The 24,110-nt window shown below is 35.1% G+C and overlaps 1 protein-coding gene across 6 annotated transcripts in view; it reads left to right on the top strand.

Annotated features, from left to right (window-relative positions):
• ECT2L (epithelial cell transforming 2 like) overlaps positions 1 to 24,110 on the top strand; it is a 98,924-nt gene that overhangs the window by 1,526 nt on the left and 73,288 nt on the right. For 2 of the 6 annotated variants that reach the window (XM_074309703.1, XM_074309702.1), the window contains exons 2-3: positions 6,049 to 6,166; positions 7,046 to 7,158. In XM_074309703.1, coding sequence (XP_074165804.1) covers positions 6,049 to 6,166; positions 7,046 to 7,158 — 231 coding nt within the window. Of the gene's footprint in view, positions 1 to 1,056; positions 2,729 to 5,987; positions 6,167 to 7,045; positions 7,159 to 24,110 lie in introns of all 6 variants that reach the window. The other 4 variants (XM_074309706.1, XM_074309704.1, XM_074309705.1 and 1 more) reach the window with 4 other exon arrangements.

The following is a 24,110-nucleotide window of genomic DNA, read 5'->3' as shown; positions in this document are numbered from 1 at the left end:
AAAAGAGTGTAAATGCTATGTTGTGCTTCACACTCATTTCCCAGTGTTCTTTCGATGGGTGTAGATGGTTCTGTTCATCACTGGTCAATTGGATTCTCTCATTGCCAAAGAGAGCCACATCCGGCAGAATACATCCTCATATAGTATTGTGTTGAAGTGTATAATGATCTCTTAGTTCTGCTCGTTTCACTTAGCATCAGCTGATGTAAGTCTCCCCAACCCTCTCTGTATTCATCCTGTTGGTCATTTCTTACAGAACAATAATATTCCATAACCTTCATATACCACAACTTATTCAGCCATTCTCCAGTTGATGGACATCCATTCATTTTACAGTTTGTAGCTGCTACAAACATTTTTGCACATACAGGTCCCTTTCCCTTCTTTAATATCTCTTTGGGATATAAGCCCAGTAGTGGACAAGTTAAATTTGAAGGGCTATGGATCTTAGGGATGGAGATGTTTGGGAAGACTATGGAAATATGATTTGACAGGGAATTCAGGGCTAGAAATAAAGATTAGGGAGTCATCAGCATAGAGATTATAATTAAAGCCATGGAGTAGATAAAATAGTCAAGGGATAAAGTGTTTTTTGTTTTGTATATTCACTGAATGACCAAAGAGAAAAGAGAGAATGAGAGTTACTGCTGCCAAGTTTAAGAAAATGGAGGAGGGAAGTGAAGGAATACAGGTGAGGTAGTCTCAATTTTTGTTCTAAGTGTGGAGTACAAAGAAGAGATGTGGTAGGTGCAAAGGAGGAAAGTATTGGAATAGACATGGGAGATGAGATTTGAGATTGGGGGTATAGGAGATTGATCCCTGAGCAGCAGCAAGGTGGAGTTGTATTTCAAATTCATTTTTCTAACTGTATTCAGAAACCTTGGACATTAGCAGAGAAATCAGATGATAGGACTACCTAAGGATAACGAATAGATGACTACCTATGATTCACATTATTTTTTCCCACTCTCACATCCAGAACTTAGTTCTACTCTAGGACAAATGAAAGAATTTGCTAAACAACTGTATTCCCTTCTCTTTTCTCTTATATTTCAGACTCAGAGTGTCTCTCTCTAGGTTTTAAATACCTGAGGTGACAGTAAGTATAAATTCAAATTGTTCTTGAAATCAACACTGTGTATTGTATTAGTGCCTTGCATGTGTGTCTCACAAATGTTAATTGATGAAAGTTACTGTTAGCAGCAAGATTTGCCACATGCAACATTTAGCAAGTTATCAGAGTTTTAATATCCTATTTATCATTGAAGGAGCTGCCAAAAAGGGAATATTTTTGTCTTTTATTGATTTCTTAGTCACATTTTTATAAGCCCCTAACTTTTCAAATGGATATATACAAATATATTGGTGCCATTTTTGAATAGCACTTTTTATTTATGAGGCTCATGAATTGTCTTAAGAAAAAAATCTTAAAAAAATTTTTTTAATTAGACTATACACAGTAAATCAGATCAATTCAAATATATTTATTCAGTACTTTTTGTGTACTAGTGATACTGACCTTTCTGTCTCTTGGCTGTTATCCATTCCTGAATTGCTCTCCCTTCTCCACTCTGCCTACTGACCTCATTGACTTCAAGGTCCAACTAAAATCCCACCTTCTATTGGAAACTCTCCTCAATTCCTCTTAATTCTAATGCTTTCCCTTGATTAATTATTTCCATTTTATTCTGTATATACATGCTTTGTATATATTTGTTTATAGATTACCAACCTCATTAGATTGTATTCTCCTTGAAGGCAAGAATGTGTTTAGCTTCTTTTTTGTATCCCAGAATTTAGTACCCTGCTTGGCATGTACTAGGTGCTTATAAATGTGTATTGACTGATTGATTGCTAGGCTCTTAAGGATGTAGACTGAAGCTAACAAAATCTTACCTCCATTGTTATGAAAGTACCCAAAATATGGTTCAGTGGTGCTATCAGTTGTGGGTTTCCTTTCCAAAGGTGGAGATCCCACTTAACTATATTTCATCCCATTTCATTTTTGTCCATTCCCATCATAAATCCAACCTATAAGGCCCAAAGTTCCAGATACCTTTCTCTAGGTGGTCTTCCTTCAGGAACAGCCCCACCTAGGATGCTTCTCTTCAGCACAGCTGTCCTAACCATCCCTCCAGTGTGGGAAATCTTTCAATCTTCTCCTGCTCAACTGTAAGATCTCCACATAGTCATGAGATAAGTCTCTAAAGCTGAAGCTGGCTCCCAACCCCACCTACTTCCACGATTTGTTTATTGATTTGGAAGAGTTGGCTTGGAGATGTTTGCATTCATTCAGGCTTTACCTCTGCTCCTAGACTTCAAGTCTTTCCTGGGGTCTTCTTAAGTTGTTTTAGAACATCTGTTTTAGCCTGATTTTAGCCCAACTTTTATTTCTTCCACTACTATCTATTCCCTGTGAAATCATGTTTTATCTTTTTCTTTGGAAGGAATTCAAAGAGTTGAAAGTTTTCTGACCTACTCCACTACCTTCCCAGAATCCTCTCCTAGCAATAGCATTTGTCTCTCTGTTGCTGAAGAACTACTATATATATTGGAGAAGAAAGAGCTCTAGAAGAGGTCTGCTTTTTTATTGTTGCTGATTATTCAGCATGGGAGCTGGGAAGCCTGAACTGAAGCTTTTTCTTCCTAGATTATCGATGGTATTCTGATCAAAAGCCTCTATGAGGAGCAGCTAGATGACACAGTAGAAGGAGCACCAGCTCTGAAGGTCAGAAGGACCTTAGTTCAAATGTGACCTCAGACACTTAACACTTCCTAGCTGTGTGACCCTGGGAAAGTGCTGAGGTTAAGGAAGGAGGTTTCCAGCATGTGGAGAATATTCCCAAGAGTCTCGTTGATGGGACAAAAAGATTTGCTGGTTTGGGAGGTCACTTTAAAAGGAGTCTTTGGGATGAGTTCTTTGCTTTGCCCTCCAGTCAGAGGGGTAGAGGGTACTAAGAGTACTGATAAGGTGTGAGTACCGAAGCTGATACAGTCTCTCAAGCTGATAAATTTCCCAGTTAGATTTCCTGAGAATATGATCATAGTGAGATCCAATTCAAGGAGTAAAACTGATAGTAAAGGTATAGGTAATAGTTATATTTTGAAATCTGTGGTTCTATGTGTGTGTTACAACAAATTAGAAATAAAACCAGGAATAGCATCCAAATACCACTCTTGCTCTCTACCTCCAAAACTTTTTGATGTGTTGGTTTTATTTTTTTTCCTTTTATTTTAAAAATGTATATATTTAATATTTTCCTCAGTTAACATTTAAAATAATTTTTTATATTTGTTTTAAAAACTTTTGAGTTTGGGGACAGCTAGGTGGCGCAGTGGATAGAGCACCAGCCCTGAAGTCAGGAGGGCCTGAGTTCAAATGTGACCTCAGACACTTCCTAGTTGTGTAACCCTGGGCAGGTCACTTAACTCCAATTGCCTTAGGGGGAAAAATAAACAAACAAATAAAAAACTTAAGAGTTCTAGATTTTTTCTTATCCCTACCCCGATGGCTTATTAAGAAACCATATGTGGAGGTATGCAAAACATTTCCATAAGTCATGTTGTGAAAGAAAACATAGATCTCCCACTCTAATTAAAAAAAAAAAAACAAAAACCTCAAGAAAAGTAAAGTTAAAAAAAACTTTTAAAAGTTTCAGACACACCTATATCTAGACACAATCAGTCTCTTCTCTGGATATGGATAAGAACTTAAGTCCTTTAAGTAGTTGTGGATCATTATACTGCTGAGAATAGCTAAGTCATTTACTGATTTTGTACTATATTTATTTACAGTCTACGAATGGCAAAGTCATCCCAAAACCTATTACTTTGTATATAATACATTTCACTTTGCTTGAGTTCATGGAGGACTTTCTAGGGTTTTTTCTGAAAACACCCTGCTCATCATTTCCCATAGAACAATAATTTTTCATGACAATCATCATAATTTATTCAGCCATTCCCCATTTGATTGTTATCCCCTCAATTTCCATTTTTCTCCTGAGAAGAGAGTTGCTACAAATATTTTTGTACATATAGGTCCTTTTCTTTTAAAAAAAAAAATCTCTTTTGGTATTCATGCCACTTCTAACAGTGGTATTGTTAGGTCAAAGGATATGTATGAATTTATATCCCTTTGGGCATAGATCATACCTTTTGGACATTTATCAATTGGGGCATGACTTTTTTTTTAATAAACTTTATTCAGTTCCCTCTATATTTGGGAAATGAGGCCTTATCTGAGAAACTCACTTCAAGACTCTTTTTATAATTACTATTGCCAACTGTATTTCTCCTCATTTACTCTATCTTTCTCATTTCACTCTGTCCCTCCTCAAAAATGTTTTGCTGACCATTCCCTCCTCCAATGTACCCTCTCTTTTATCAACCCCTTTTCCCACATCCCATTCCCCTCATATGATAGATTTCTATACCCATATTGAGTATGTATGTTATTCTCTTTGAGCCAATTCTGATGTGAATAAGGCTCACTCATTCTCCCTCTTTTCCCCCTCTTCTCTTCCACTGTAAAAGCTTTTTCTTGCCTTTTTTATGACAGATAATTTTGATGTTGAAGTATATGGGGTGTTCAGGGAGGACCAGTAACTCTGCTGTGAGAGCTTGCCAAAAGGACTGCACATCTTCTTTTGGTGTCCACCTGTTATTCAACACTCATCTATGACTCTAAGCTATTGTAACATGCATAATGATCACACCCTGGTAAAACTGTCTTGGCAGATGGGCTAAACCAGATTGAGGGTAACTGAGCAGCCTCCAACCTATTGGTGTAATAGGAGGATGTCTGCCCCAAGCATGTGAAGACTTACCCCAGTAGAATAGGCAGAGGACCAGAGTTTGTTCCCACAGCCACAGAACAGGTGAAAGCAGGAGTTGAGAAGCTTGATCAAACATCAAAGATGCCAGTCATCCCCTGCATCTCAAGCCCTAGCCAGTCCTTCTTACCACTGGGTATAATGATTCTAAAAAAGAATGAGGCAGACAGCTTTGTGTCTCACTTTAATTCAATTCACGAACAAGTCAAAACATCACCCATGATGTCATTTTTGGGTCCTCTTCAAAAATGGAGGAACAACAACATTCAGCTCTGAAAAGTGGTGCAGCTTAATAGGTAGAAGGTCTTGGGAATTAGGAAGATGTGGGTTCAAGTCCTACCTCTAGTTGTGAGGCTCTGGGCAGATTACTTAAACCTTTTAGTTTCCCAGGCAACTTGCTAGGATTCAGGGAAGTTTCATGGGAATTGTTGATGTACCTCAATCGGTCAACAAGTATGAAATGCCTACTTCAAGACATTTTATTCAGGGAAATAACATGTGCTTACAAGGTAGTTGGGGACAGTATATATACAAGTAAATGGGGTGGCTTTTGAGCTTGGGTCTTGAAGGAAACCCAAGATTCCAAGAGGCAGAGGTAACCAGAGTACAATTCAGGCATGAAAGATAGCCAGTACAAAAACATGGAGATGGAAATGAAGCGTCATCTGTACAGAACCACAGACAAGTCAATATCTAGATGTCTCTGTGCAAAGAGAAAAGTCAAAACCCTGAAAAGCTAGGAATTTCTTATTATCCAGAAATTTAAATGACAGAGGAATTTATATTTGATCCTAGAAACAATAAGGAGTCATTAGAGTTTATTTAGGAGGACATATGACATGAAGACTTGTGCTTTAGAAAAATCTTTTTGGTGGTTGTGAGGAATAAATTAGAATTAGAATTAGGAAGATGCTAGAGGTAGAGAAACCAAATAGGTTATTGTGGGAGTACTGATAAGAGATGTTAAGAGTTTGAACCAGGCTGTGTAAATGAAGAGAAGATGAGTAGGAGTTTCTGCACCAGGAAATTCCCATGCTGAAACCATAGATATAGATTGTTCCCACCCACCCCTAATATATCAGCATTGAGATATTACAATATTGATTATTGAAATGGTTTAACAGAATCCTTTGATGAATTGTATACTTCTAGGAATTCTTTTTCAGACATCCCAGGTATGGAATAAACTTTTAACTTTTGGAACTTTGAATAGAGAAATCTTTGCAGAAATGTCAGTAAGAGAGTCTTCCAACAAGACTCAGGTGATTGAGTGTTTTCAAAGGAGATTCAGCACTTGGACACCAATTATGAACAAATCATTGAATAAACAGGTAAGTTCCTCAAGCTTAATTTTACTACAAAATCTGAATTCACGTTTTGCCAATTAAAAAAAATCCCCTATACATTCTTAGATTCATAGATTTATGGCTAGAAGGGAACTCAGAGATTATCTATAGATGTTCAACACCTTCACTTTACACTTGAAATGTTGATGCCAAGAGAGATTATTTAACTTGCCCAAATTCCTACACATTGTAAGCACCTAAAATTGGTTTGAATACTAATTCAAACTCAGGTTCTCTGATTCCAAATCCAGGTTTTTTCCTAGTGTTATCAAAATCATATGCCTTTAAAACAATAAATTTCTTTTTTAAAAATTATTAGTTTTTTATTTCAAAACATAGGTAATTTTTAATATTCACCTTTGCAAAACTTTGTGTTCCAAATTTTTTCCCTAATTTCTCCCATCCCTTTCCCTAGGCAGCAAGTACTCCATTATATGTTAAAACATTTGCAAATATTCTATACATATTTCCACAATTATCATGCTGCACTAAAAAAATCAGATCAAAAAGAGGAAAATGAGAAAGAAAACAAAATGCAAGCAAATCACAAAGCAGTGAAAATGCTATGTAATGATCCACACTCAGTTTCCACAGTCTTCTCTCTGGATGCTGATGATTCTCTTCAACACAAGACTATTGGAACTGGCCTGAATCCTCTCATTGTTGAAAAGAGCCAGGTCCATCAGAATTGTTCGTTGTATAATATAAGTAATGAATTTCTTTAAACAGAGATCTAATTGCCATAGACATGTCTATTTAGCAATATTTATTTATTCTGCCTAATTGGCTAATGCTGTGTTGCACTGGGAAAATTTGATTTAGAAATTGAAATGTATAAAAATATTTCATTTTGTTTTCCTACAGCTTTTTCAGGAAAGACTTAGTCTTATAACTCATTGGTTTGATCTGTGGACTGATAAGCAACGAAAAGAATTTCTACTTACAATATTGCAAAATTGCAGTCCCTCACAACTAAAGTAAGTTTTAATATAAGGATATGCTTATTTTAAAGAAAGTAGACTATGATGGGATGTTTATTTGAACTTAAAAATTATTTCTCCTTAAAAATTAAAAAAAACCCAAAAAATCCCACACACAAAGTAACCGACTTTGGAAAATATCTTTTTGCAGGCATCTTTCAGTATATAACTATCTGCTGTGGCAAAAATACTTTGAAAAGAACATTAACTTCCCCAAACAGCAGAAATAATATATTTTAGAATTAGGAAGAGGCCTTTGAAGATGGCCTACTACAATTCCTTCATTTTACAGATAAGACCACAGAAGTCCTTGAGAGAGAAGTGACTTATGTAAAGTGACACAAGAATTATCAAAATAAGAATTTGAATGCAAGTGACCTCACTCCAAATTCAGCTCTCTTTCTATGATACTATGCTGTCTCTTAGTTCAGTATAGCAGAAATTGGCAAAAGAATTTTCTCCCATTATACAATTGTGTTCCATAGAACTATCAGGTTAATGTTGGATTTATCATAATTAAGGCAAAGCAGACAGTACATGAAATGTCTATGAAACAATGATACATCACCATTACTACAAGCATGATATATAGCTACTGCTGTTTGAAAACACTGCCTTTTTCTTGACCCTCCTTCCCTGGCCTCTTCCTTCCCATCTCTTCCCCCTTCTCTCTTTTTTGATTCCTTTTCTGTCTTCTTTCCCACTTTCCCCATTCTTCTCACATGCTATAATTTCTAATTCATATAGATTTTTAATCAATTCTTTCTTTTATCTTTTCACTCACTTTATCTCTAGATATCCCTTTGCATTATTCTGGGCATTCATATGCATTTGATGCAAATTTATTGAGTGACTTATTGAAGACAGACACCTGCTTGCCCATCTTCAAAGAGACTTCTAAGATAAGCAACAAGAAAAATATCCAAATCATTGAATTTTTAAAACATGTAATTTATTATAAATCCTGGTTATAGTTTGTTCCCTTTATTTTATCTTTATAGTCCTTGAGTTAACAAATCTAGTCACTTTGTAATGTGCTACATTTTATCCCCTATCACAAATCAAGCAACTTTAGCTGTTACCACTTGAGGTCATTAGAGATCTTGTGGCATTTTTCAAGGAATGGCAATATTAGACCTGAAATTCTATGTTCAGGTAGACCTATATCAATTCTGTAGCATTTAGATTTTTCCTTTTGTAGGACAAGAATGACATTAGTTCTGTAATTAGCCCAATGTGCAAAGTAATGTGCTAATAACTAGAAATAGAAATACAAAAGTAAAAAAATCTGTTTTTAAGGAACTCACATTCTTAGAGGGGTATTTAGCTTCAAGTCAGATATAAAAGACCAGTGGCTCTTATGGATCAGTGCCAAATCAGATGATAATGCATCCTCTTTAGTGTCATTTCCATTGATAAAAACCATATCTGCTGAGCCATTTAATAGAGGTAAAGATTTGGTGATGAAAACTTTCTTTTCTGGGTCTTCAGTAACTGTGGCTCCTGAGGAAGTAGGAATTGTAGCACCTGGAGAGGCATTTGACAGGTCTCATATACACAATGGTAGTTTCTCTCAGGGGTTCTCAAACTACGGCCCGCGGGCCAGATGTGGGCTCGCTGAGGATGTTTATGTGGCCCGCTGGATTATGGCAAATGGGCTGAGAGGGGGAGACAGAGTATGAGCTTTTATTTTTACTAAAGTCCAGCCCTCCAACAGTCTGAGGGACAGTGAACTGGCCCCCTATTTAAAATGTTTGAGGACCACTGCATGGTGACTGATGTGGCTGATGATGTCTATGGCTGGAAGGTAGCTTGGTTGTCTGAGAAGCATTGCTATTCTTGGGGCTCTTGGGTTCAGCAATTGATGGTGGTAGTGGTGGTAGGAGGGATGGTAGACATACTCCAAGAGAGTTGTTCACTATAGACAATGGACTAAAAGCAGGGCCAATGGTATACACTATAGCTGTTATACCCAGGGTTCTTGAGTATGCGGTTCTAGATTATTACCATTAAGGGCAAAGGGCAAGTGGTGGTCAAGGTGATTAGTGGTGGCTTGACTCACTTTATACATGCCATCGCCTATCTCTCCCTCAGCACACCCTGCTTCTTCTACTGGGTTGATTTGCTTTGGTGGAGACAATTGGTGCTTGAGGAGAAGAGGATGACAGGACCTTTTCCACAAATGTTGCTTTCCTCCCTTAGACCATGGCTTTGGGGACTAAGCTGAAAACAGGATCAATGATCTTGGTGATATTTTCTGTAAAAATAAGTGCCCTATTTAATAGTAGTTATATTTCCTCATGGTGGTATATACTCTTCAAAATTCAATGACATGTTTACTAAATATTCTAAATCAGATGATGTCCTCAAATACTTGGATGTCTGTTGATATTTGAATATTTGATGGCAAGATTTGTTCTTCTTGACTATATCACTTTAAGTTAACACTAGAACAATTCATATTAAGATTTTCAAGAATTGCTCACTGACCCAATTCCTACTCACACTAGGTAGGGTTGGGTATCCAACATATAACTGCTACTTCAAATTATAGGGACAATCCTGTGGATGGCTAATGCTAACAAACACTGTAGCTCCCAAGCCCCCACCTGCCTATATTTTTCCTATTCATTATCAGCCAGTAGACCCAGATCTTAGAAAGTATTTCTTTTTCTGGGTTATTCTGATGTATGTCACCATGGTATCCTTGTCGATAGGCTAGTCTCTTTGTTGTTTTCTCAGGTGGCATTCCTATTTAGTCTGATTCTCTATTGAGCTGAATATTCACAGATAACAGTACCAGGACAAGATTAGTTGATCTTCTGGTAGGCAGGTGCAGCCTCTACGGGGTTCCAGCCTTAGGGGCAGCTCTATATGACTTTTTCAGAAAGGACAGAGACACTTAGCCTAGAATTGGAAGAAGTCTTTCCAGTATTCTCCTTCAGGCCTTTGAGCTGAGGTTTATCATTTCCTAAGGAGAGAAGGGGAGAGGTATTATTTCTTCTGAGGTTTCTGCTTTGTCCAGATCTAGGACCTCATCTAGTTAGATTTCCCAGATTCCTGTAAGGATCTTGAGCCAGTCTTTCCCTTGGGGACAAGTTCATTGTCTCTCTTTTCTTTTTTAAAATTTTCAACTAAATCACCTTGAACCTCAGAATTTCTTTTAAAAAAACAAGAAGGAATGCCTAATTTACACCTAAAAGGGTCTCACCCCTAACATTTCATCTGTCTTTGCCTTCCATAAGCTTTAACTTTGCAGAAGTATAAAAGAGGCACACCCTGACATCCAGCAGCTCTGAGCTTTTCTCCTACCAGGAGGCTGGGTAATACCATGGAAGCAGGGGGCCAGATTTTGGAGATGGAAGAGCTGTGTTCAAATCGCATATCTGCTATTTAATTATCTGTGTTATCTTTAACCTTGCTGGGCCTCATCTAAAAAGGTAAATGTTGGACTTTATGTTCTCTAAGAATCCTTGCAGTTACAAATCTAAGATCCTGTGGTTGAATTAAATAACTGGAAGAGAAAAAAGGATATGAAACTCTACGTAAAATTTTCCACTTGTTTATAGTTCTAGTAGGAGATTTGTTCAAAGAGGAAGTTAAAACCATAAGTGAGCTCCAACCAACTCACCTGAGAAATTCCATTTGTTAATTTTTTATTGTATTTATACCTTAGACAGCAAATGCTACAAGTCAGGACTTGTTATATTGTTTTGTTAATTGTCTAAACTTAATAAAATGATGGACAAAATGCTAATATTCAAATTAAACCTAAAAATGTGTCCTGCATACGGGAACATCTGTTAAACATTTACCAGAATATCTTGGTTTAAAACTATTAGGGAAAATGAGCTTTAGGATTTCTCACATAATTCATACAGACATTGTCCTGTGAACAAAAATAACTGATTAGAAAAAGTCTTACTATTTGAAGAAATTATTTTCTAAATTACAATATAAATAAATCAGTCAGTATTCTATATACAGAATCATTTCATTATCCAAAACAATTATTGTTATTATTGCTTTTGACACACCAAATTGCTTGTGACAGATAACTGCTGTAGGGAAGATCACTATGAGCAAGTTATTACAATGTGAAAAACATTCTTCCTCATGAAGCTTTTAGCAATTAGACCTTTGAAAAATATTTTGAAGAAGATTTTACTACCGTTTCCACTTGATCCATATTCATGAAAAAATATTGTGCTGATGTGTATATTAAAGGCATGCCAAAAGTGATTTCTTGTTGATTTAAACTAAGAACTAACTCCAAAAGTGTCAAGCTTGATACTTCCCATGTTCTATGACTTGAGACTAGAACAGCAGAAGAAAGTCAGGGTGTTTTAGTCTGTCACACATGGAAGAACTTGTACAAACTGAATTCTCTGAGTCAGCCTCCTTAATAAACTTGTAGAGCAAGTTTTCATAAACTGCCAGGTAGTGACATGCATCCTGATTATTCATTATGCAAAGGCTAGTTATATTTTCAAACAGGCAAGCTCTTGTTTTTCTTAGGAGGGTGGGGGAGCTTCAGTGTAAACATTATTCCCTTCAGCAGATTTTGAGTGGGTATTAACAATACACTTTATTTAATAAATTCATTTCAACAATGGAGTTCAATCAGGTAGGAGGTGGCGAGAGATAAAAATAAGAAATAGGGTAAAGGCACAGAGGAAAACTTTTCATAGAGAATTAGAGCCAACATTAAGGACCATGGGTTTTCTAGCCACCTTCACACTCTTACTCTATGTTAATCCTGACATCCAAATGCAGGTAAAATCTAAATTAAGACAAAAAAGTTCAAAACATTTAAATCAAATCAATATAAAAAATGTCCTTGAGTTATATTAAGTTGTGAATGTAAATTTGTCAATATTAGAAAAAATGAAAATAATGCATAGGATCACTTAAAAATATTGAGGAAACCTTTAAAAAGAAGGTATCATTAAAAAGCTATCTCTAAAGATTATGTAGAAAAGGAAGGGACAAGCCTATTTTGTGTTGATATTAGAAAGGGGAAGTTGTGAGAGAGGATGGTATGTTATGTATTGATTATATAAGAAAAAAAAACCTAAGAACCTTTTGAGAATCAATTAAGAACATTTTTTGAAGTCACTGCTCTGGATACACAACTCTTCAAGTGGAGTGGGGAAAAGTGAGATAGTGATTTGGCCTTCTTGAGAAGAGGAGCATATAAAACACAGACTTATGAGAGAAGAAAAGGGAGAATAACATTTGAATTTCCATCAGGAGAAAGAACTCAGTAAGAGTAAGATATATGTAGAATAAAAAAAGTATTCCTAAAAGTGAGATACAAATGATGAGGCTAGTAGTCGAGAATTGGGGTGAGGAATCCTCTCTAGTCATTGTAGGTCCAATGTGAAAGAATTTACAAATCTGAAAATCTGAGTGGCAGAAAAGGGAATTTTATTGGCACTGAGAAGCCAGTTTTGCTAGGAAGACAGACTTCTTAGTGGCTCCTGTTAGGGAAATAACAAAGATTAACACTGAGAAGAGAATATCTTCACAATGGGCAAAAAGAAGGCAGCTTTGCCAAGAAGAGAACTTCCTTAGGAAGCATAATTCTGTTTCGGACTTCTGCAAAGATTCAGGGTTCAGAATTGGCTTTTATTATCAGTCTGAGGCTTGGGCTTTCATTCAAAACTGAATGAGATTCCTTCAATGTTGTCAATTCCCCAGGCCTAGATTTCCAGTTGAAAAGAGATTACTTTATCTTGGAGTTGCCAGCCACTCAATAGGATTATGAGGCTGAGATCTCCAACTGAATAAAATCACTTAATTGGGAGTTTGAAAGCTTTTCCCAGAGTCTGGCAATTCTCTGAAATGGATCCAGGCCACCCCTAAAAGACCTCAGTTTGAATGAGTTTCTGTTTCAATCTTTGACCAAGATCTCCAATTGAATGAAACCACTTAATTTGGGGAGGAGGGCATTGTCTGGGAAAGATATGCTTTTCCCAGGGGAGAGCTTGAGACCCCAAGTCACCCTTCTTTTACATATTAAAGAGAACACAGTTTCAGGGTTCACCTCTATCAATAGATCTTAAGAAAAGGTACCCAAAATACAAAATACTCTGTCAGTCTGCATCTACTCAAACCGATGTATTTAGCAATGAGGGTTAAGTGACTTGCCCAGAGTCACACAGCTAGGATGTGTTGTGACTAAGACCAGATTTGAACTCAGGTCTTCCTGACTTCAAGGCTGGTGCTCTATTTACTGTGCCACCTAGCTGCCCCTAAAGCAAAGACTTTTAATGAAACAACATGGTAAAAAATTAACAGCTGATGTCCTTCCCAGGACCTGAGACACATTTTCCCACAGGTTCATATGCCATCACTACATAGGGAACATACTTACCTTGAGGGGTACACAAATAGGGGAAGATGTAGCACAAAGCACTCCTTTGATACTGCAGGACTGCCAATGTTACTGATGCCTTTGCCCTGAACACTCTGAGACTTGAGTTCTATTCGGCTTCCACCTGAGTGCTTCATAACATTTCTGTGTCCTCCTGCTAGGCAATCCTCTGCCTCTCTATGCATTGTTTTTGCTGTTGCTGCCTGTGAGGTATAAGTATGAGTACTGAAGTTCTACTTCTCCATAATATAGCTAATAGTCTCTGCTATGTCTATTTTAGTTTAAAGCCCAGAACTTAACTTCAGTCCTTTCAGAAATGTTCTCTTAAAACTTTATTCCTCATTAGAGAGGAACCAAAAACTTCACTTTCTTTTCATGGTCAGATATGTTTGTCATCCCACAGACTTAGCTTTTAGGGCCAAAATTCTTTGGAATATAGAGCAACCAGCCAAGTAATTATAGCTCATGGGAATAAAATAGTCCATCTGTTGAACTTTCTTCTTCCTGATCAAATTCATGTCCCAAAGCTATCTCATTTAGGATTAGAAAGTCACTGTAACTTTCATTTATTTATGGGGAATTTGTTCTTGTGAAACCCACTTAAGGCAATCTTGCCAAAGAAACCTCCACTAAAGGAGAAGAGAGGAAGAGTTTATGTGGATACTGAGATGTAACATAACCCACTTTTTCTTTCAAAGTCTTTGAATTGACATCCATATGAATCCAGGAAAGAGTAAATCTAAAGAAAACTGTGAGTTCATTATCCTCTACCTTCTTGGGCTACATTCTTCTCTTTTTATGAATATATAAGCTAGTAACAAACCTCTCAGAGGAGTGACTGACAAGTGAAGGGCCAGTCTTTAGCACATGCTCACATTTGCCCTTTCTACCATGAATAGTTATTACCTGACTGGTTTCAATCCAATATTTGAAACTTCAGGAAATCTGTTTTCATTCATTAGTGAGTAAAAAGGCTAGCAGTATAAAATAACCAAAAGTCTCCTATGTGGCTGAGGAACCAGAAAAATTCATGATTTTGTAGATGCTAAACTAGCACTGAATTTGACATATAAAAGGGATGAACCTATTCCCTTTTTGTTTCTTTTCCTTCTTAGATGTAAGGATTTATTTTTTCCTAGTCAAAAGCAAATTAGTATTCCTATCAGGAATGCTCAGGTAATCAGGAGATCCATCAGAATTATAAGTTTCCACCAGCAACTGTATTAGGTAGCAGAATCCACAAAGGTGGTAATGATTGATAACAGAGGAAATGCCTAAAGATGAAAATTGAAAGATAGTACCCTGAGAATGTTATCAAGTGATACCTTGTAATAAAGAATCTTGGCTATGGATTTTATTATCAATTCTTAAGAGTCTGGAAGAAGTTATTCCTAAAATGAAAACTTCACAAAGAGAGAAAAAGACTTCTGGAGCCATGACTCATATGTTGCTCCTTGTTCCTTACACATGTACCTCATTACTTTTAAATTTTAAATTTTACTCTCCTAAAGAATTTTATGTGTAAAAAGGCAGAGTGCCACCCTGAGTTGGGGGAGAATATTTTTGTAACTTGCTATACCTTCTCAGTAAATCCCTTTTCTAAAAGCTAATAAAAATCTACTGGATGATTAATAATGGAAAGTATACCATATGGGTACTCTGTAAAAATACCAGTTTCTTAAGGTTATCCTTAGAACTCTGAAAGGAGCAGTAGTCATCACTCTATAGGGACACAACCTATCAATGCAAGTGGGAGTCAAAAAGTAAACCTAGAGAGGGTGCTACTTTTTTTATTTTTTAAATAAACTGTAGGGCTAATGATACACTATTTCAAAGTCCGATTTTTTTTGTACAGCAAAATAACTGTTTGGATATGTATACATATATTGTATTTAATTTATACTTTAGCATATTTAATATTTATTGGTCAACCTGCCATCTGGGGGAGGTGGGATGGGGGGAAGGAAGGGAAAAATTGGAACAAAAGGCTTGGCAGTTGTTAGTGTTGTAAAATTACCCATGCATGTATCTTGTAAATAAAAAGCTATAATAATAAAAAAAAAAAAAGAAGAAGAAGAAGAAGAAGAAAGAACTAAAAATAAAAATAAACTATAGGCAGTTTTAGAAAATCAGGCCACTTTTCCAACTTACCTTAGTATTTACTCCCTTCATTTCTTTCTATTATCATTCTTCCCTGAGTAATCTAGGCAGGATACTGTTTTCTTTTGTGAGTCTGTTAGTTATTGATAACCTTGTTAAGTATTAACATTTGTCTTTGCAATAGAAAACTAGGGAACAATGGAACTAGACACTAAGAAATACATTATTTCACAACAAGGAAAAGGATAAACCAATAATTACTTTAATTGTTCTTGGTTCATTGACTTAGGTTAAGACAAATCCACCACAATCTATCTGAGTTTTTCACTTTTCATATCAGCAATAGGATGATTCTATAATGCATAAAGTGGTGTTCTTAGGGAATATTTGACAAAATGAAAAGATTTTTTTCTTTGTCTTTTTTTCCTGTCAGGAAATTTTTTATCAAAGTAATTTATGTTTATTATTATATCATTATATATTATTATATGATCATTCACTCTTCTTTCAAGGATTTTCAATCATTTGAAGCACTATATATTGAAAGAACTTTAAATAGTAATATCATCTTCTATTTACATGTTTTATATGTGTGGGCTTATCTATAACTATCCTTCTATTGAATATCCCTTCTCTCCAAAACATTAAGTGTATTATTTATAATTAATTTAATGGGCCTTTGAGACAAATTTTAAAGGGCAGATTTGCATCTCTACTAGATCAGACTTCTTTTCATCATGTTGCTATAACTGTTACAAGGGAATGGGAGAGAAATTTTTGCTCAAAAAGGAAACTTAAATAAGATGGAGTAAAATCTGAATCAAATCAAATGATAATGTTAATTAAACATTAGAAGCCCATTATTCTTTTGCTTCTATTATATTTTAAAAGTTTTGTTGATGTTTTATTTTTTATACTACAGACATTCCCCAATACTCCCTAAACTGTTCATTCAATACCTCTTTTATCACAAGGAAAAACAGGCAAAACTTCTGTTTCAATAAATTTGTTGGAAATCATATTCAATATACAGCATTTGTAAATCATATCTCTACAAGAAGGAAGGTGTGCTTTATTATTTGTCCCCTGCAATTAATAATATTGCTTATTGATCCTAATCTGGATTCAACTGCCTCTTAGAGTTGTTTTCATTTACATTATTGTCTTAATTATATATATATATATATATATATATGTGTGTGTGTGTGTGTGTGTGTGTGTGTGTGTGTGTGTGTGTGTGTGTATTTATCTTGGTTCTTCTTTCTTTTTTGTACTATTCATACAAATCTCCTTAAATTCCTCATATTTTCCTTTTCTTAAAGAGAAATGATGTGTGATTATATTGAAATACCACAATTTATAAGCATAATCAATAGGTACATACTTTATTTCTTGTTGTTTTTTTTGCTATTACAAAAAAATTGGGCTGCTATTAATATGTTAGTGTGGCCAGTGACCACATATAAACTCTTTATTTAGTATACTTTCTGCTGGATATTGTTTAATCATTTTGAAATTTTGTAATTGTAAATAAAAGTAGGTGCTATTTGGTGTAGCATATGGACAATAATAGGGAAGCATGCAACCCCCCCTTCCCAATCTAAATTTTAATTCAATGAAAATATTTTTTCTTTTTTTTTATTATTTAGAATTTTCCCACAGTATATATGCATGAACAATTTTTAATAACATTATCCCTTGTATTCATTTTTTCCAAATTATCCCCCCTCCCCCCCCCCAATGACAGGCAATCCCATACATTTTACGTGTGTTACAATATAACCTAGATACAATACATGTGTGTGAATACCATTTTCTTGTTGCACATTAAGTATTAGATTCCAAAGGTATAAGTAACCTGGGTAGATAGACAGTAGTGCTAACAATTTACATTCACTTCCCAGTGTTCCTTCTCTGGGTATAGTTATTTCTGTCCATCATTGATCAACTGGAAGTGAGTTGGATCTTCTTTATGATTCAACTGAAAATATTAAGAAAAATCGTGTTTTCCAACCTAGGTCCCTTTGGATTTTTCCCTATTTAAATCCATGTAGGAGGTAAAAAATGAAAGCTTTTCTTAGAAAAGTGAATTAAGGATGAAATTGAACCTTGAATAAAGAGTAACTCTTGTTTTAAGGTCCTAGGCTTTTCCTAGTTTAGGCAGGAAATATACAAAGACAAAAATAGAAAAGGCCCCCTAGCTTTAAAAAGTCCATTATTCTGGAATTTCCCAAGATTGAACAAACAGCAAATGACTAAGATAAGACTTATATTTGGATCTTTTGATATGGAATTCAGTGAACTTTATGTGACACTATATTTTTCTCATTTCTTGACTATTCAGATATGTGTAGGGGTCTTTTCCCTTCTGTGAATCTGAACCATGTAATGTCTGGGTTAGCTTTCTGGAGGTCCTCCAGACAGGCCTTGATCTCAGCAGGATAGACACCATGAGGATAGTCAGGAATAGAGTCTAGAGTGTTTATTGTCTCTTTCACAGTCTGTGTCTGTCACAGTCTGACCTAGTTTTGATCTTAGTGGAGGAGTGCAGGAGGCAGGAGAGCCACCAGGAGGATGGTCAAAGATATGGAATGTCTCATTTCCATTCTTCTCAACCCTTAAATACCCTATTACAATTACATCATTACAACATACTGAGTATGTGTAAACTAGAGAACCATTACATCACCATACTAAGTACTAAGTATATATGTGAACTAGAGAACCGTTATTTCATCAATTCCACTGGATTAACACCTTGTTATAAGTATTCTTGTTCAAGTCTACTTCTCCGGAGTTCTGGCCCTCTACAGAACCACTTATCTGTAACTTAATTATATTTTTCCTTTCAAGTGTGGCATTCAGTTCTAGATGCCACATTTAAAGAGGAACATTGATAGTGCTTAAGTGAAGGGATTGGAGATCCTGTAAATATGAAGAACAGGGAAGACAAGATGACTAATTAGAGATGCTATTCTGCATTTTTGGTGAAGTTTCTATGTTCTAATACATGGTCAATTTTTGTGAGGATGCTATGTACAGCTGAGTTTGTTTTTTGCTTTTTTGTTTTTTTTTAAATATTCCTTTCACCATAGTAACTTTTAATAGTCAGATTCTTTTTTTGTTGTTTGCTCATTTTTCCAGCCTATTTCTTGACTTTTAACTTTATGTTAAAGTTAAGCTCTGCTCCTAGGGCGAAGAGAGCATTGTCCCAAACTTCAGGGTTTTTGTGCTTCTCTTTTCTTTCAAAACTAGTGTTGTAATCTAAGGAAAGATGTAGCCACTACTTTCCTGGCCTGTGTTCTTTACCCTAAGAAGATATCTTATTCATACTTAATTGCAAGTGCTATTGCTTTTTTCTGCTTTGGAACTGAGACCAGTTGCCCTGCTTACTTGTGAGTGATCACTCTTCTCTACCCTAGAATTCTGATGAGGGCTCAGCTCTCCTGAAACTACAAGTACAGTGCTCCTGTTGGGTTTGGGATTGTGACCTGGAATTATGAATGGGCCTTGCAAAGAGTCCCATTTTCAGTGCCAGGAGTGTGTCACCTGTAATCTCCTGTGTAAAATGTCTAACTTGCTTAAAGTCTACAGGCTGAGAAATTCTAAAGCTTTTACTGTCTCTAATATAGCCAAAGCCTGCTGATGGTTTGAGACAGTGTTGCTTGTACTGCGTTGTACTCCAGGTCTGATTACCACCTGGGTGAGTCAGACCTCCCTCAATTATCATGGGTTGGAAAATTGTTTCACTCTGACTTATTGGTTCTACCACTCCAGAATTCTGTTGGAGATATTATTTTAAAGTTGTTTAAAGGAGAATGTTGGGAGAATTCAGATGATTTTCTGCTTCCACTCCAAGATAGCAAGATAGCTGTATAACCTCAAAAGTTAATTTTTAAAAAGTCGTGTTTGCTGTAGCAAATATGAATGAACATGTTCATACATAATATTTGACATAATCTAAAAACATTTCAGGACCTACACACAGCAATATTAGTGGCATAGTAAGAACCATAGCGGGAAAGGTAATATCAAGGAATAACTCTAAGGACAGGTATCAAACATCACTTATTTTAAACACCAAATATTACATACATGGGAGAAAGAACTAGAAGATTATATCAATATCCAGCTAGGATATTCTGCAGAAAACTTGAATGCAATATTGCTGGATTAAGGGCAACCAAAAATATTCGTACTCAAGAGAATCTGGAAAACGAAAGCACATCAGAAATTCTATATACTTTCAATCAGCAATTAAAAACAAAAATCAAGAGGCTAAGGTAATGCAGGAAGTCAAATCAGCAAAAAAAAATTAAAAAGAACAAAATCATTCAATATCAATTTTTAAAGATTTTTTTATAGTAACTTGGATATCAAAAATAACTGAGAGAAGCCCCAAAGAAAGAAGATGGGGTAAATTTCTGATTGTCTTTGTGGTTTCAAGAATTCCAAAACAGCATAAATTGAATCAAATAAGGAACCAAAAACTTGTGAATCATTAATATAATAAAAACAGAACAGTTACATTAAGGGAAATGACTGAACAGAGAGTAATAGGCTGGATAAGAACCATACATAACAAGTGGTTTAAAAAACTGTATATTGGCACTTGAATTACTAAAAAGGCACTTTTCCCTCAGATTTAGACCTGAAGCCACCTTTTTAAATGAAAGACATAACATACCTTTTATCAAAAGGTGAGAATACTCATGGCAGTTCCAACTATATACAAAGTATTTGCAGCTTTTATCCTTTAAAAAACTTATAGCAACACTTTCAAGTAGATTTTATAATAATTAAGGAGTGAAAACAATGTGCCAATTTTATAAAGAGCAACTTATTGATTCAATAATTATTGAACAAGGTGCCTCATGCATTGACTTTTATACTGCCTTTCTTGATTATCACTGTCTTTAACTCAGTTTTTCACCATTTATTCACACACTACAAATATATTAAGTAGAACCAAGTGTAGTGAGAACACTACAGAACTTGATTTCTATAATAAATCTGTTCCCTAATTAGATGCCATCAAAAAAATAACATCATAAACAATTCATATAAAACATGACATTATCAGGGAAGAGAGTAATAACCTATAGTGATACTTCCTAGCTTTGAATTCATTATTATTTCAGCCATATAGAAAAAAGTATGCTGAATTTGAAGTCATGTGACCAATAAAATGGAGGATTAGATATTTTTGCCAGTCCCACCTAATTCTCAGAAAAACCTGAGAAGAATTATTTGTCATAAGTAGAGCAGTTAGAGTTATTTCCACAGGATCAGAAAGCAAGAAGTCCATATAAAGAAACTAAAAAGACTTAAACCACCAAATATCTCAGTAGGAAGAAAATTCAGTTAAAAATCTAGCGCAAAATAGATAAATCAGAGAATATACTAACATTAGAAGTTGTGTGAGTTTTCTTTAAATAGTCACTGTCAATAAATCAGTATGAGTCAGAGACAAATTTTTCTGCACTTTATTTACTCAGATTGTGATAAACTTCTACCAGTAATTGATGGAAATATGTGGCCTTCACACATTTCAGCTAGCAATATTTATATGTTACATAAGACAAAGAAAAAATAGCTGCTCATTATAGTACACGTGATTATACAAAAAAGTATACTTGGTAAGAAAAAAGTATATCATTTAGCTATAAGATCTAGGGAAACTAGGTGTCCTTCTTAGGCTAGCCAATTGCACTAAATCAAAAGGAACCCTATATTGCCTATCTGGTAGGACAAGGGAAGGGGCCATTTCTTGGAAAGTTGAATTCTTTTTTTTTTAATTATTACTAATTTTTTAAATTTTATAATTATAAATTTTTTGACAGTATATATACATGAGTAATTTTTTTAATAACATTATTCCTTGTATTCGTTTTTCCAAATTTTCTCCTCCCTCCCTCTACTCCCTCCCTAGATGACAGGCAATCCCATACATTTTACATGTGTTACAGTATAACCTAGATACAATATATGTGCGTAAATCCAATTTTCTTGTTGCACATTAAGTATTATATTCCGAAGGTATAAGTAACCTGGGTAGAAAGACAGTAGTGCTAACAATTTACATTCACTTCCCAGTGTTCCTTCTCTGGGTGTAGTTGTTTCTGTCCATTATTGATCAATTGAAAGTGAGTTGGATCTTCTTTATGTTGAAGATATCCACTTCCATCAGAATACCTCTTCATACAGCATTGAAGTGTACAGTGATCTTCTGGTTCTGTTCATTTCACTCAGCATCAGTTGATTTAAGTCTCTCCAGGCCTCTCTGTATTCCTCCTGCTGGTCATTTCTTACAGAGCAATAATATTCCATAACCTTCATATACCATAATTTACCCAACCATTCTCCAATTGATGGGTATCCATTCATCTTCCAGTTTCTAGCTATAACAAAAAGAGCTGCCACAAACATGTTGGCACATACAGGTCCCTTTCCCCTCTTTAGTATTTCTTTGGGATATAAGCCCAATAGCAGCAATGCTGGATCAAAGGATATGCACAGTTTGATAACTTTTTAGGCATAGTTCCAAATTGCTCTCCAGAATGGCCGGATTCTTTCACAACTCCACCAACAATGTATCAGTGTCCCAGTTTTCCCATATCTCCTCCAACATTCATCATTATTTGTTCCTGTCATCTTAGCCAATCTGACAGGTGTATAGTGGTATCTCAGAGTTGTCTTAATTTGCATTTCTCTGATCAGTAGTGATATGGAACAGATTGTGAATATGAAGTGGACAATCTGGAAGCAAAAAACAGTAACATTAAAAGAACCCATGATCTCTATATAAGTAAAATAGCTTGATCTGGAAGGCAGGATACATAGAGACAATTTAAGGATCATGATTTTCCCAGAAAGACTGCACCAATCAAAAAATCTTAACATCATAATGCAAGTAATATAAGAAAACTGCCCTAGAAGTTCTGAAAACAAAAAAATATAGCACAAATCAAAAGAATCTACAGAGTGCCTCTAAGTATAGATTCCAAATTATGTCAAAGTAAAATATATTAATTATTTGATTAGTATTAATGACATCAGCTCTATAGCGCCATCAAAAAAATAATACTTTCTATCTCATGAAATCTTTTTCCAGTATTGTTTTTTTTTGAATCTCAAATTGTCATTTGGATTCAATAAGTATAAAAATATTAGTATATACCAAAGAATTATAGAGAATAGAGAATCTGAGCTAGACTCCAGAAGATTTATTAAATCAATAGTTGGAAGTAATTCTTATGTATATACCTTGTGTCTCCTGCACACAAGACAAAATAAGAAAAACAATTATGATTGAATTCATGTAGAATTTTGTTGACATTCTGGAGTCAAAACTTGAGGGAGAACACATTTAAAACAATCAAAATTGTTAATGTATTACTTTCAGGACTGTAAAATGGATCATAACAGATTTGAAAAGTTATTTCAACAAAAAATCCATACTTAGAATCCACCCCCCCCCCAAAAAAGGCAACTTTTCAAAGAAGACAACATCATAGCATTGAGTAATAGCAAAGGCTAATGATAACTACTTGCCATTAGATTTAAATAAATATTAACTAGTTTATTTCTGGATGGAGCCTATGAAACAGATAAGATCTCAGAGTGGAATTAAAATCTCTCCATGGGTAATATCTACAAGAATTTATCTGACAATATTTTGGCAAAGATGTGTCCAAAGATAAGTCATGATAATTATGCATGTGTACACACATGCACATATGTACATGGGAACTGGAACAGTTATGATGTTAATTCAAGATCACTGACACCAAAAATTACAAAAAGAATACCTTAAGGAGCTCAGATTTAACAATCTTTATGATTATTTAAGAAAATGGTAAAAACTGTGCAATATATCACTACAGACTATTATTAAAGTCTATTGAAGACTTTTCAAGACATGCCTTAGGAACCAGAATTATACCTTAGAAGTTCACTAATTTTCATAAAAAAAGGTGACAAATTTCTGTGCTATAAATAAAACCTCAAAATATTCTTCAGAACTCAAAAAATTTTCTACTAAAAGCAGATCATTATCATAAACTGAATTATTATAATGATGGGCATAAATCTAATGCATAAAAAAATTAGAAGAATTTCTTTTAATGTTGCCATTCCAAATACTGATAATCTCTAAACTAAATGGAATTTTTTAAAAAATGTAGGAAGAAGATGAGGTCCATATCATCTCTGTTTTCCTTCCTGCTATAGTGAGCCTACAAAAGATGAGCTTACAAGATAATGCTTATATTTGTTTAAAGAGAGTCATTATTTTATTCACCTCTTCAACAATCCAAAGAAAATTTTGAAAGAATACCACCAGCATAACAATTTATCCCAGGACTGTCTCCATCTGAACCTTAATGAAAAAGATGAGATGATATTAAAGGGGAGGAGAAGGATGATCATATGAGATCAATTTACACATCTGTCATAGGTAGCCTCTCCT

This window comes from Sminthopsis crassicaudata, chromosome 4 (genome assembly GCF_048593235.1).
Source record: "Sminthopsis crassicaudata isolate SCR6 chromosome 4, ASM4859323v1, whole genome shotgun sequence".
Lineage (NCBI taxonomy): Eukaryota > Metazoa > Chordata > Mammalia > Dasyuromorphia > Dasyuridae > Sminthopsis > Sminthopsis crassicaudata.
The sequence above is the reverse complement of the archived record's forward strand: the minus strand, read 5'-3'. Positions and strand labels throughout refer to the sequence as shown.